The following is a 14349-nucleotide window of genomic DNA, read 5'->3' as shown; positions in this document are numbered from 1 at the left end:
CCCACAGTATTCGTGGAAGCTCGTGCACCCCACCGACAAGTACTCCAACAAGGACTGCCCCGACAGCGCCGAGGAGTACGAGCGCGCCACGCGCTACAACTACACCAGTGAGGAGAAGTTCGCCCTGGTGGAGGTAGGAGGCTCGCCGCCCACGTCTCCACGCGCTGCCTGTTGACCCGTCGCTCCTGCGCGGGCCGCCCTCCGCATCTGGCAGAGCAGTCGGAGTAGAATGTGTTAGAGAAACGGTGGTTGTCGGCCTGGGTCTACACTGACAGCTCCGTGTGCGCGGAGCTGGACTCCTGGGCCTGCGTCTGGATGGAGAGGAGTGTCGGGTACGGGGAAGGGAGGTGAAGGAGGGGTGGCCCCTGCTTACTCCTGTGCTTGCCTCTAAAAGTTTTTGTTTTTGTTTTGAGATGGACTCTTGCTCTGTCGCCCAGCATGATCTGAGCTCACGGCCACCTCCATCTCCTGGGTTCAAGCGATTCTCCTGCCTCAGCCTCCTGAGTAGCTGGCATTACAGGCATGTGCCACCGCGCCCAGCTAATTTTTGTATTTTTAGTAGAGACAGGGTTTCAACATCTTGGCCAGACTGGTCTTGAACTCCTGACCTTGTGATCCACCCACCTCAGCCTCCCAAAGGGCTGGGATTACAGGTGTGAGCCACTGCACCCGGCTGCTCGTCATCTCTTAATCTATAAACTACTAATGTCCCCATTTTCATTCTTAATGCTGGGAATTTGTGTTTCTTGCTCTCTCTTTTTTTTTTTTTTTGAGACAGAGTCTTGCTCTGTTGCTCAGGCTAGAGTGCAGTGGCACAATCTCGACTCACTGCAACCTCCACCTTCCAGGTTCAAGCTATTTCTGGCTAATTTTTGTATTTTTAGTAGATACGGGGTTTCACCATGTTGGCCAAGCTGGTCTTGAACTCCTGACCTCAAGTGACCCGTCCTCAGCCTCCCAAAGGGCCGGGATTACAGGCGTGAGCCACCGCGCTTGGCCTGCTTCTGTCTTTTGTTGTTGTTCTTGCTGGACATTTGTCCGTTTTATTCCTTGTTTACTGAACAACTTTGTCTTTGTTGGTCACTCTTGATTTTCTGTTTCATTGATTTTTGCTTTATTTTTCTATTTTGGGGGGAGTTTGCCCTTTTCTATAAATTTGTGATGAATGTTTGATAATGACGATTTTTATCCTTTTTAGTTTTCCAATGCATGCATCTAAAGCTCTCAGTTTACCGTCAGCATGCCTTTTCCTTCTTCCTGTAGGTGTGAATAAGTAGTGTTATCATTTTCACTTAATTGGGTTTTTCCTCATTTGCTTTTCTAAATAGAACTTTTCTTTCTTGTTGATTAGAGAAGCAGTGTAGAATCATCCACAATTTTCCAAAGCAAGCACTCTGAAAACACAGGCATGGCATTAAGAAGGCGCAGTGCCTGCAGTGCCGTCACGGAGATGGCGCTGGGCAGTTGAGTGCATTTTCTTCCAGACTTTTTCTTTTGTAAAATTTTCATTATTTTAATTGCATATAGACCATGAGTCTTACATGAAAAGAGTCTATTTGGAAATTTTTTATATTATATAAGGATGAATTGGGCTGGGCGCGGTGGCTCAAGCCTGTAATCCCAGCACTTTGGGAGGCCGAGGCAGGTGGATCACAAGGTCAAGAGATCGAGACCATCCTGGTCAACATGGTGAAACCCCGTCTCTACTAAAACTACAAAAAAATTAGCTGGGCATGGTGGCGCATGCCTGTAATCCCAGCGACTCAGGAGGCTGGGGCAGGAGAATTGCCTGAACCCAGGAGGCGGAGGTTGCGGTGAGCCGAGATCGCACCATTGCACTCCAGCCTGGGTAACAAGAGCAAAACTCTGTCTCAAAAAAAAAAAAAAGGATGAATTAAAAGTAGACTGTCAACTTTTCCACCTCAAAATTTTATGAAAAAGAAAAACACCAAAATCACGTAAGCCATGTTTCACATACTTGTCAGAAACGTCTACATTAGCCCATGAATCAGGCTGTTTATAAAGCCGTAATGAGGAACACAAAAGGTGTGAATAAAACTGGAAAGCGATAGAGGGAGACTGTGTGAAGTATTGGAAAAACACATTTGCGTTCTTGTAGAGCGAACTTCAAACCAAGGTATCCAGGAGGCTGAGGCAGGAACTTCACTTGAGCCTGGGAGTTCAAGGCTGCAGTGAGCTATGATCACGCCACTGCACTCCGGCGCTGGTGACAGAGCGAGATTCTGTCTCAAAAAAAAAAAAAAGCGTTGGTTTTGAATCTGTCAAAAACTTTAAAAAAAAAAAAAACCCTTTTAAAATTATTACTGTGGACTGAAGACCATTTTCAGATGTTGAAGCGAGTGTTTTGTTTTGTTTTGTTTTGTTTGAAAAAGGGTCCAGCTCTGTCTCCCAGGCTGGAGTACGTGACATAGTCATGGCTCACTGCAGCCTTGAACTCCTAGGCTTGGGTGGTCCTCCTGCCTCAGCCTCCTGAGTAGTTTTTCAATTTTTTGTAGAGATGGAGTCTGCCCATGTTGTTCAGGCTGATCTTGAACTCTCGTCTCAAGTGATTCTCCCACATCAGCCTTCCAGAGTACTGGGATTGTAACTGTGAGCTTTCGTGCCTGGCCAAATAAGGGTTTTTAAGATTTTCCCAGATGTATTAGTCTTAAGTACAACGTTCTATTTAAAAAATAAAAGGAAGTGAATTATGTTTTACTGGTGCTATGAAATGTTCTGCTTCGGTGTCTTTTACGTCAGATGTCCACACGACAGGGTGGACTTGGGGTACGTTTGTCTTGCTCTGCCTCACTTGCTGCTTTCAGAGAGATTTCTGGGTCTCAAATGGCCATTGGGAAGTTGGCTGTAGAAATATTTATAAACTGCAAAAGCAGTAAGAAAGCTCATGCCCTTGTAAAGTTGTTTGTTCAGAAGTAATAAAGCACAGTGTAATTGCAAAATTACTGGCTGCAAACAGGGAAAAAATTAGCCACTGGCCGCATTTTTCTGTCCCAGGATTTACTCTGGAAGCTCTTTGTGATATAATTATGTTCAATCGAAGTCTTCAGGCTTTTTCTGTGAATGGTGATTCAGTGTCCCTGTGTTGTGACAATGTGGGATTTGGGCTACAACCTCTTGTAACTTCTTTTTCTAGTTCCTATCATGCCTGCTTTCCCAATTCTTTTTCTTCTTTCCCATTTGAATTCCGTCACAGGACGGTGTGCAGAGTGGATGCATGTGTGTTTTCAGTCAGATGCGTCCCTATCCTCCAGGTGCTCATGGTCTGATGGGGAGTCAGACGTGGGCAGTTGCATTGCCTACAGCTCTGGAGAAGACATTTTGGGAGAGGGCAGCTGCAGGGCAAGAACGTGGGAGGGCCTGGGAGGTGCTGTGGCCGAGGAAGAGCAGCCCCCAGCAGTGCCGCCCTAAGAAGGGCCGTCCCTGTGGCTGTCCCCGCAGGTGATCGCCATGATCAAAGGCCTGCAGGTGCTGATGGGCAGGATGGAGAGCGTGTTCAACCACGCCATCCGGCATACCGTCTACGCCGCGCTGCAGGACTTCTCCCAGGTGACCCTTAGGGAGCCACTGCGGCAGGCCATCAAGAAGAAGAAGAATGTCATCCAGAGGTCAGCCTTCCCCACACCCCGTGCCCGCCGCACCCACACGTCCTAGGATGAATGTGGGTTCAAACAATAGGAGTGTTAAATTCTCAAAAATGACTTTAATACATTCACCTTCAACCTCCAGATGCCCTCTTGGTGAATTACCTCTAAAAGTCATGCATGGGTCCAATTATTACCCAAACAGTGGACATATAAGTAAACTGCAGAATGTCCGTGCGAGGACCGGGACAAGGTGCATTTATCCCGGGCTCACAGTGCCTGTGGCTTGTGCATGGTGTCCATGGGGGTCTCCGCACGGTGGAGCCCTGTTGGTAATGGGGTTGTGTTCCAAACCTGTCGAGAGACAGACCCAGGCTCCAGTTATGTGGGCGACTTCACATCCCTCTTGGTTCCTGGGACAGCTGGCTGTAGGCAGGTGGGGCCCAGCTCTGCTGCTGGCGGAGGCTGTGCTCTGCCCTCTCCCTGCCCACAGCATGACTCCCAGCTACCTCGCTGCTGCCCGGGGCTAACAGATGCCAACTGCAGCTCAGGACAGTCTTTTGGGAGTAGCAGTGCTCTCCAGAAGGCAGCGTGCTTTTAAACTTTCCTGTTGGGCTGGTCCATTACCACCTCCCTCCACAGCCCCCAGAGGAATTTGTATTTTCTTGGGGGCTGTTCTGAGATGGTAGTTGGGCGAGGAGACGCTGTGATTGCAAGGTTGGGGGTCTCCACCTCTGGGCCTTGCTGGTAACTTGGCGGGGCGTTCAGTGTCCTGCAGGCCATCAGGAAGACCGTGTGCGACTGGGAGACGGGGCACGAGCCCTTCAACGACCCCGCCCTGCGGGGCGAGAAGGACCCCAAGAGTGGCTTTGACATAAAAGTGCCACGCCGCGCCGTGGGACCCTCCAGCACTCAGGTTCTCGTCCCTTGAGCCCCCCCTGCACCCTCTCCCTGGGGGGACCCACCCTGAGCTGTGAGTGGGTTGGGCTGGCGAGGTGGGGGTGAAATGAGGTCCCCGTTGCCTGCTCAGACAGAGCAAGCGGCGCCTGTGGTTTCTGCTGCCCCTGTTTCCCGCCTGAGTGAGTCACACCTTGACTGTCAGATGTGTCACGTGCACTAAGAAGTCTGACTCGATTTCAACTGTGTCCCAAAAATGTGGGCACCAGTGCACATGTCCTGTGTTTCTTGATGGGTGTTTGTGTCTGTGTGATCTTTACGAATAACTGTCCCACAGGTGGGGCGTGGGAAACTGAGGCCCTGCTTGGTGTCTCGTGGTCCTCTCTCCTGGTGTGTTCAGGCCTCCCCAGGGTGCTTCTCACGACTTTCACGCCGGTTTTATCCGCTCCGCTGCGTCTGTCCTCTGTCCTCGGGCTGGTCTTCTCCCTCATCTCTCTGCTGGAGGCTTTTAATGTCTTTGGCACTCTCTGGAAAGTCACCAGCAGTGCACACTGCCGGCTCTGCAGGAGGGTCCCGGGGACGGCCGCCCTCCCACCTCCCTCTGCGTGCGTCCCATGTCTCTCCCTGCCTGGAGAGTGTGTCTCGTGACTAACGTCTCTCTCCTGCCTCTCCCTCTGTCTGTCTGTGTCTAGCTCTACCTGGTCCGCACCATGGCCGAGTCCTTGGGCTCGGCCGAGCTGCTCAGGCAGCTCAAGTCTCTGGGCATGGAGAGGCTCTTGCATGCGGTTAACACGTTTCTGAGGCAGTCCTGCACCTACCTCCCCCTTTTAACCTTTGGTGGTAAGACATCGTTTGTTTCTCTTGACGTTTCTCACGGAGACAAGCTGCTCCACCGCAGGCCGTTCTTTCCCCGAAGCAGCAGCAACGCAGCCGCGCAGGCCGGCCCCGGACCCTCGGGGAGCTGGTGCGGGACCCTCTCGGCCAGGGCGTGGCGGAGCCGTCCTCCCGTGGGCTGAGTTTGGCGTCACTAATGTACCGTGTGTATTTTCTCCCCCACAAATGTTTCCCTGGACAATCCAGCTTTACATGGTGAGAACCATGCTGGAGTCCCTCATTGCAGACAAAAGTGGTTCCAAGAAAACCCTGAGAAGCAGCCTTGAGGGGCCCACCATATTGGACATTGAAAAATTTCACCGAGAGTCATTCTTCTACACTCACTTGATAAATTTCAGTGGTAAGAGACACTGCTGACCAGCGTCCGGCCCAGCATGACCTAACGCCACTAACATGTCTAGAATGCTTCCACCTGCCTGACCATCCCCCACCCCGTCCCTTGGTGCACCCAGACGGTGACGTGTCCTGCCTTCTGTGGCGGTGGCAGTGTGCCCCTGGCCTGAGCTTGTTCCACAGGGCGTGGCCCCTGTAAGGCTAAGAGCTGAGGAGCCGGGCTGGCCCCGTGACATGAACAGAAAATCTTTTCAACCCATGCAGGGTCAGAAACACAGGCAAAGGTAATCTGGTGCCTGAGCTGAGACACAGGCATTGGTAAACACCAAAGGCCGTGACATGGGGGAAGGTAGCAGGCGCCCTGTGCCAGGCGAGCCCATCCTGGGGGACACCCGGCCCTGTTACTGGCCACCGGTGGGTGCACTCTCTGCCCTCTGTGTGTCTGCCCGTGTGCTCATTGAGCTGTCCGTGTCCACCTCTTGCTCAGAACAGGAGCCCCGCTGTCTTGGCTGGGGTGCTGCAGGTGTGGAGGAACTGGCACCCCTGCTGCTGTCGCCTCCGTGGAAGGACGGAGCCGAGCGTGGCCTCCTTTTGCATTAGCCGGGCGTCCCTGAGGGTGCCTGTAAGGGTGCAGCCTGGACGCTGCTTTTTATACTGAGTAAAAGTAAAGAAGTCCCATTTTTACGTCTCCTTTTGAAAAGAACATTTTTAGGTCAAACACAGTGGCTCACACCTGTAATCCTACCACTTTGGGAAGTCAAGGCACGAGAATCACTTAAGCTGGGAGCTTCACACCAGCCTGGGCAACATGGCGAGACCCCCATCCCTACAAAAAACACAAACGTTAGTTAGGTTTGGTGGCACCTGCCTGTAGTCTCAGCTACTCGGGAGGCTGAGGCAAGAGGCTGGCCTGAGCCCAGTTCAAGGCTGCAGAGAGCTGTGATCGTGCCACTGCCCTCTAGCCTGGGTGACAGTGAGAGACGCCCTGTCTCAAACAAACAACAACAACAACAAAAAAACACTTTCTCCTTGGATCCCACTGAAGGGCTCAAAAGGTTGCTGAGGTGGCTTCGCCTGCAGCCATGCCCAGCCGGTCCTGTCTCTGGTGCAAGGCCTCAGTGACCCCTTCTGCCTCATGTCCACGCCGCATGGCTTGCAGCTGAGGGAGGCGGAGCTGGTGCCAGGCACACAGCCCCTCGTGTCGTCTCTGTAAAGGTTTTTCTGCTTGGGGGAGATAACACGTTGTCTTTGAACCCGCCCAGAAACGCTGCAGCAGTGCTGTGACCTCTCGCAGCTGTGGTTCCGCGAGTTCTTCCTGGAGCTGACCATGGGCCGCAGGATCCAGTTCCCCATCGAGATGTCCATGCCCTGGATCCTGACAGACCACATCCTGGAGACCAAGGAGGCGTCCATGATGGAGTGAGTGTCCCGCGGGCTGTCTCGGGCCTTTGCATGTGGCCACCAGGGGTCCTCAAGGTGGAGGAGGGGCCTGGACTGTTTTTAGTATTTTATGTGAAATCATGTCTCTGGGCCTGGGCAAAATACCAAGACCCAGTCTCTGCAAAAATAAGAAAACTTAGCCTGCTGGCGTGGCTGAGCGGAGGATTGCTTTGCCACTGAAGTTAGAGGCTGCAGTTAGCTATGACTGCACCACTGCACTGCAGTCGGGCCACGTAGCACGAACCTGTCTCCAAAAAAAAACAGAAGGCATGTTTCCTGAGGTAAAGCTTTAGAGATTAATACAAGTAACCAGTTTCTTGGCCTCAGAGTGGAATCGAGTGCCCAGGCACTAGAACCAGCTACGTTCCTGCTTTGCATGGGTACTGGCTGGGGCCTGAGGCCTGAGCCTGGACCAGAGAGGTGGATGAAGCTGGGCCTTCCCAGGCCTTCGTAATGCAGGCCCTGTGAGCATGCCCGGGAGCTGTGTTGCAGGAGCCCCCGTGACCTGGCCTCTCGTGTGCTGCAGCCTCTGACCCAGGTGAAGCGGGGAAAGGAAGTATTGATCAAAGAGCTTTGTTCTGGGGGTCAGGACTGAAGTCTTTGAAAATGTGAAGTCCGGGTAGGGGAAAATGCTTGGAAAAGGATACGTCTTACAGGTAGCGACCCAGCGGCTCTGTCTTCTGAGCACCACGAGTGGGAAGCTCTGAGTTCCTGTGTGTCAGTCCTCACACTTCCCTCGTGGTGCCCGGGAGGTGGTAAGGACAGTCGCCTTCCACTCTGTGGCCCTGGCGTGGCCATGCCATCCGTGGGCAGAGCCTCTGACGGCTCATTTCATAGCATTGGGGTGGCGTGAGGAGCTGGAAGCAGCCCAGAGGCCTCCTCTAGGCATGGGACTCCTTGTCCCTGGCCATGGCCTTTGTCCGGACATGAGGTAGGGGGAGACGGGCCTTCAGCCATGGGCCCACGCCGGACATGCTCCTGGTCAGCTGTGGAATCCAGAACCTTCATCTTTGTTCTTCTGTTGTTATTTTTCATTTTTTTGATTGTTGTTGTTGTTTATTCTTCTCTCTTTCTTTCTTTTTTTTTTTTTTTTTGGAGACAGAGTCTCAGTCTGTCACCAGGCTGGAGTGCAGTGGCACGATCTTAGCTCACTGCAACCTCTGCCGCCTGGGTTCAAGCAGTTCTCCTGCCCCAGCATCTCAAGTAGCTGGGACTACAGACACCCACCACCATGCCACTTAATTTTTGTATTTTTGGGAGAGACGAGTTTTATCATGTTGGCCAGGCTGGCCTTGAACTCCCAACCTCAAGTGACCTACCCACCTCGGTCTCCCAAAGTGCTGGGATTACAGGCGTGAGCCAACACACCTGGCCTATTCTCTCTCTTTTTTTTTTTTTTTTTGATAGGGTCTCACTCTGTGACGCAGCCCATAGTGCAGTGGCGTGATCTCGGCTCACTGCAGCCTTGACCTCTCAGGCTCCAGTGATCCTTCTACCTCAGCCTCCCAAGCAGCTGCGACTACAGGTGTGCGCCACCATGCCCAGATAATTTTTTCTACTTTTGTTAGAGACACAATCTTGCCATATTTCCCAGGCTGGTCTGGAACTCCTGACCTCAAGTGACCCGCCTACCTCGGCCCCCAAAATGCTGGGATTATAGAAGTGAGCCACCAAGCCTGACCCTTGGAGTTCACGCTTGAAATAAGAAAACAACTCAATTTACTTGTTGTTGAAAAGAATGCTGTGTACTTGTAGTGAGATATTTTAAAGCCTGGTAAATGAGAAGATGCAGGCAGGTGGAGGACCTTGTCCACGTGTGGCTTTGAGTGAGCGTGTCATGTCCCAAGCGTCCTCACTGCCTGGTGGGTGTGGTGGCCACCTCAGGTGCAGCCACCAGGGGCTTTCCCAGGAGCACCATTTGGTGTTGGAAGTGAAAATTGCTCTTCCTTACACGAGAGGTAAAAAATGGCGTTTAGTTTCTGAGGCAAGGAGGCTGTGGGAGCCACGAATGCGTGGCGGAGGCTGCTGGTGATACAGCCGCTGTCCCCTGCAGGTACGTACTCTACTCCCTGGACCTGTACAATGATAGCGCCCACTACGCGCTCACCAGGTTCAACAAGCAGTTCCTGTACGACGAGATTGAGGCTGAGGTGAGGCCCACGCAGCTCCATTTCTGCTCGTTTCCTGTAACTAAATCTCCTTTCTCATTTTGTTTTCGTCTAAGTAATAAACTTTTTTTAAAATACAAGACAGTGTAAGCCACGAAGCGAGCATGTGGCGGCGAGCCCTTCCTCTGTGGATCTGCTCCCGTGGCGCGTGCAGGCTGCGCTTGTCCTCCTGACTGCGTGTCCTCGCCTGTTTTTGGTTATGAACGTGATCTTGCTCTGAAGTAACTCCTGTTTCATTTCTCTAGTCTTTTTGTTTCGGATGTTGTAAATGGCACTCTGATGCACCGCCTGGTGTCATATGATTTCTATAGGACAGATTCCCACAGGTGGAATTCTAGTGTGTGCACATCTGAGGAGGTGAAGATTACTCCACCCATCGCCTCCTCTGCCTCCTCAAAAAGACCACCTGCAATGGTTCTTCAGGGAGATATCCAGGTCCCAGCACTGCAGGGTGGGAGGAGGGCAGAGATGCCCTTCTTGGCCCTGTCTGCCGGGCACACTGGGCCCTGGGTCCCGCTTGCCACCAACCACAGGTACTCTCCTCACAGTTCCAGGAGGTAGTGCTAGCCCCCTCTGCAAGTAAGGGTCTTTTGAGGGTGTCTCCTGACCAACCTCACACCCAAGGGCCGCTTTGTTCCAGGGAAGGCCCAGGAGCCGGCCCTCCGTGGTGGCTCCCTGAGTGCACAGTAAGCGGAGCTACGCAGGGTGGGGAGTCACCTGCAGTGCACAGCAGCCCCTGTGGTCGCTGCACATGGTGAAGACAGACTTGTTCATTCTCTCTTGCAGTTAAGAGAATGGACTATTTTTCTCCCTCAGTGAGACTGGTTCTGGTCCAGTTTTCTGTGGCAATGTGGTAGTCACTCCTGGCCACGCTGCAGTTGATTTAGTGTGTTGTTGTTGGACAGTAAGATTATTGCTAGTTTCTTTTGGCTTTTTGTTTTTTGTTTTTTTGAGGTGGAGTCTTGCTCTGTCACCCAGGCAGGAGTGCAATAGCGCAATCTCTGCTCACTATAACTTCCACCTCCCAAGTTAAAGCAGTTCTCGTGCCTTAACCTACCAAGTAGCTGGGACCACAGGTACGTGCCACCAGGCCAGGCTAGCTTTTTTGTATTTTTAGTAAAGACACAGTTTCACCATGTTGGCCAGGCTGGTCTCAAACTCCTGACCTCAAGTGATTTGCCCACCTCGGCCTTCCACAGTGCTGGGATTATAGGTGTAAGCCACCACGCCTGGCCTGATTTCTTTTTCCTAAGAAGAGCCTCAGGCTGGGTGCGGTGACTCACTTCTGCAATCACAGCACTTTGGGAGGCTGAGGCAGGTGGATCACCTGAGTTCACAAGTTCAAGACCAGCCTGACCAACATTCTGAAACCACATCAATGCTAAAAATACAAACATTAGCCCGACACGGTGTGGTGATGGGCACCTGTAATCCCAGCTGCTCAGAGGCTGAGGAAGGAGGATCACTTGAATCTGGGAGGCACAGGTTGCAGTGAGCTGAGATCGCACCACTGCGCTTTAGCCTGGGCAACAGAGCAAGACCCCGTCTCAAAAAAATAAAAGAGCCTCAGATAGTTGCCTGAATGAAACATTTTGTTTTTCAACTTGTATTTTGATCTTGCTTTAGGGAATCAAACTATAACATGTACTTTCTTTTTCTTCAGGTGAATCTATGTTTTGACCAATTTGTTTACAAGCTGGCAGACCAGATATTTGCATATTACAAGGTTATGGCAGGAAGGTGAGTATCTGGTGTGTGATTTTGATTCAAAATGTTGCATAAGTTGATCGGACATTCCCATTACAATTTATAGTGTATGAAAAAACCTGTCTTCCTTCTATGCTAGTTTGCTTCTTGATAAACGGTTACGATCAGAATGCAAGAATCAGGGAGCCACGATCCACCTGCCGCCGTCCAACCGCTACGAAACGCTGCTGAAGCAGAGGCATGTGCAGGTGAGCGGGGCCGGGCTGTGGTGGAGACAGAGCATGCATTGAAAAAACTGGGTTTTCAGCTGGGCGCGGTGGCTCACACCTGTAACCCCAGCACTTTGGGAAGCCGAGGAAGGTGGATCACTTGAGGTCAGGAGATCGAGGCCATCCTGGCTAACACGGTGAAACCTCGTCTCTACTAAAAATACAAAAATTAGTCAGGCGTGGTGGCACACACCTGTAGTCCCAACTAATCAAGTGGCTGAGGCAGGAGAATCAGTTGAACTCAGGAGGCAGAGGCTGCAGTAAGCCAAGATCGCACCAGTGCACTGCAGCCTGGGGGACAGAGTGAGACTCCATCTCAAAAAAAAATCATAATAAAAAACGTAGGCATTGAAAGACACTTCGTTTCTATTGGGTCACCTCACACACAGGGAGCATCTGCAGCATTCTCTATCTGCCCTGCGGCTCCTGGGGGCGGGCATAGCCTGGAGGAGGCGGCCCTTCTCCAGGAGCCCAGAGGCTGGAGCTTAAAAAGAACGAAGGTGAGAAACACTCAAGCACCAGACAGGACTTTCTCCTGGCCAGCGGAAGAATTTAAAGATACATAGCACTTATTTTTTTACAGTTTTTTTACAAACTGATACACATTGCATGCCTGTATCGAAACATCTCATGTACCCCATGAATATATGCACTTACTGCGTACCCACAGACATTTAAAAAAAAAAATTAGAAATTAAAAGTTACATTACATGCATAAAACTAGTACAATGTGGAAAACTGTGAAAAAAATTGCATTTAATTCTACTGTCTATCCATCAGCAATCACCAGGCACATTTTGGGACATTTTCCACCAGGGCGTTGTCATATTTTTATGTGGAAACAGCACTGAAGGATGGATATGTGCCTAGTACGTTGAAATAGAGATGCAGTAATTTTCTTATTTATTATCATAACACCTGTAAAAAGACACACCAGACTGCTGTGTCTGTGGGGAGATGGGTCCCGAACATCATTGTAAAGGTTGTCGTTACCAATAGACCAGCTTCTCCAGGGTCCCTGGTGAGGCTTTTATTGCTTTTGAGCTGCTCCTGTTCACTCGTTCCCTGTGCACACCAGCTCCTCGGCAGGTCAATAGACCTCAATCGCCTGATCACCCAGCGCGTCTCAGCAGCCGTGTATAAGTCCCTGGAACTGGCAATTGGACGATTTGAAAGTGAAGACTTGACCTCCATAGTTGTAAGTACTGACAAATTTTACTTTGCCCTATGGATAAATCGAAGTAAGAGCAGGTCCAGTTGTTGTGTAGGTAGTAAAGGAGATGCACGCATTGAGCATGGCCTATCCCAAGCCTCTTTTCAGCATCTACATTCAGTGTTCACAATGCTAAATTGACCTTCACGAACAAATAACGGCAGTCTTGAAAAAAATCACCAACTGTAGCAAAAGGTAGCACACCACTTAACGTTTATATTTTAGTAGTAATGAGCTAGAAGATAAAAATGTTTAACTTTTTACCGAATAATCACTAAAAGATGTATATTTTTGGAAGTGAACCTGATATGATAAAATTTATACGAAGGAATGTCAGAAGTCCAATGCAAATTCTTTTTCTTGAGTAAATTGAAAAACAAAGCATTCTTTTAAATGGAAAAACTTGGATGAAAACCATAAAAATTGACCAGGCACAGTGGCTCACGCCTGTAATCCCAGGACTTTGATAAGCAGAGGCAGGCAGATCACCCTGAGGTCAGGAGTTCAACACCAGCCTGTCCAACATGTTGAAACCCCGTCTGTACTAAAAATAAAAAAATTAGCCAGGCATGCTGGCGGGCACCTATAATCCCAGCTACTCAGGAGGCTGAGGCAGGAGAATCATATGAACCCAGGAGGCAGAGGTTACATTGAGTCAAGATCACGCCACTGCTCTCCAGCCTGGGTGACAGAGTGAGACTCTGTCTCAAAAAAAAAGCAGTAAAAATTAGTTCCTTAAGCAGTCTAGAGATTTCCTGTAATCACCACTCGATTATAAGTATTTGATAAAATTGTATAAAATCATTACAAAGTTTACTTGGTAAAACAAGCTGTGAAGATTAGCAAGTGCTACTTTGACTTTTAAAAGGTTAACAGGGGAGGAAACTCGTCCCCTCTTAGATGTCAGAAATATATGTCAGTAATAAATGAAATAGCGTGGTGTTTTTTTGGAAAGCAAAAGTTAACCAGCCCAGAGGAACAGAGCAGAATAGGGTACTTCACCTGGAAAGCTGGGGAGGGGCAGTCATGCTGGTCATGCTTGTCCTCTTAATGGAAGGGAAGAGCAGAAGTTACCTCCATAGGACTCAGCTTCTGATTCCAAGTAGAGTGCAGTGGTTTGTGGCAGGCCAGCAGTACTGCAAAGGACAACCAGGAAGGCTGAATAAAATTCAAAAATCAAATGGGAAAGCCATCCCAGAGCTGCAAGTCCGTAAGGATGGGAGGGACCACAGTTCCAGAGAGGGCAAACCCCTCAGACCAGAGTTTGGGGATTACAGTTGCTTTTGCAGAAGAGGACAGCAGGCGAAAGAGCCAAGCAGCAGAATCTCCAGAAGCAGAATTTCCCAGGCTCCTTGTGCTGAGGGTTAGAGACCTGCTGGGCTCCTAACTGAAAGACGACTAGAAGCCAAACTAGAGGTACACAGGGTCTCACCGGAACTGCATCCCAGCCTTCACTCAGTTCTGTCCCTAGTGGGACCATGGTGTTCAGGCCCCAGTTCTATATGCCTTGCAGGGGAGAGCAGGGGTGTGCTCTGTGAAAATAACTGCTGTAGGAGCCTCCACAGTTTTAAAAATGTACAATGCTTAGCACTCAATTAAGAATTCCTAGACACAAAAGAACCTATGATCACTCCAAGAGAGAGGATTGACAATATAAACAAACCCTTTGGTAATACTGACTTAGCACACAAGGACTTATCATAATTCTGATTAATATGCCCAAGAAGATGGAAGAAACGATAGATTAAAGAGATAAAAAGGAAACTTCCTTTTTTCCCTTTTTTTTTTTTTTTTTTTTGTTTTTTTCCTCTGTCACCCAGGCTGGA

General features: G+C 50.1%; 1 protein-coding gene across 3 annotated transcripts in view; it reads left to right on the top strand.

Annotated features, from left to right (window-relative positions):
* CYFIP1 (cytoplasmic FMR1 interacting protein 1) overlaps window positions 1-14349 on the top strand; it is a 106870-nt gene that overhangs the window by 53090 nt on the left and 39431 nt on the right. For all 3 annotated transcript variants that reach the window (XM_037731343.1, XM_017508504.2, XM_017508505.2), the window contains 9 exons: window positions 8-133; window positions 3460-3626; window positions 4371-4518; window positions 5580-5733; window positions 6989-7145; window positions 9220-9316; window positions 10998-11074; window positions 11181-11289; window positions 12389-12508. In XM_037731343.1, the coding sequence (XP_037587271.1) occupies window positions 8-133; window positions 3460-3626; window positions 4371-4518; window positions 5580-5733; window positions 6989-7145; window positions 9220-9316; window positions 10998-11074; window positions 11181-11289; window positions 12389-12508 (1155 nt within the window). The remainder of the gene's footprint in view (window positions 1-7; window positions 134-3459; window positions 3627-4370; window positions 4519-5579; window positions 5734-6988; window positions 7146-9219; window positions 9317-10997; window positions 11075-11180; window positions 11290-12388; window positions 12509-14349) is intronic.

The sequence above is a fragment of the Cebus imitator genome, unplaced genomic scaffold, assembly GCF_001604975.1.
Source record: "Cebus imitator isolate Cc_AM_T3 unplaced genomic scaffold, Cebus_imitator-1.0 Scaffold392, whole genome shotgun sequence".
Lineage (NCBI taxonomy): Eukaryota > Metazoa > Chordata > Mammalia > Primates > Cebidae > Cebus > Cebus imitator.
Note: the sequence above shows the minus strand (reverse complement) of the source record. Positions and strands in the feature narration are given on the sequence as shown.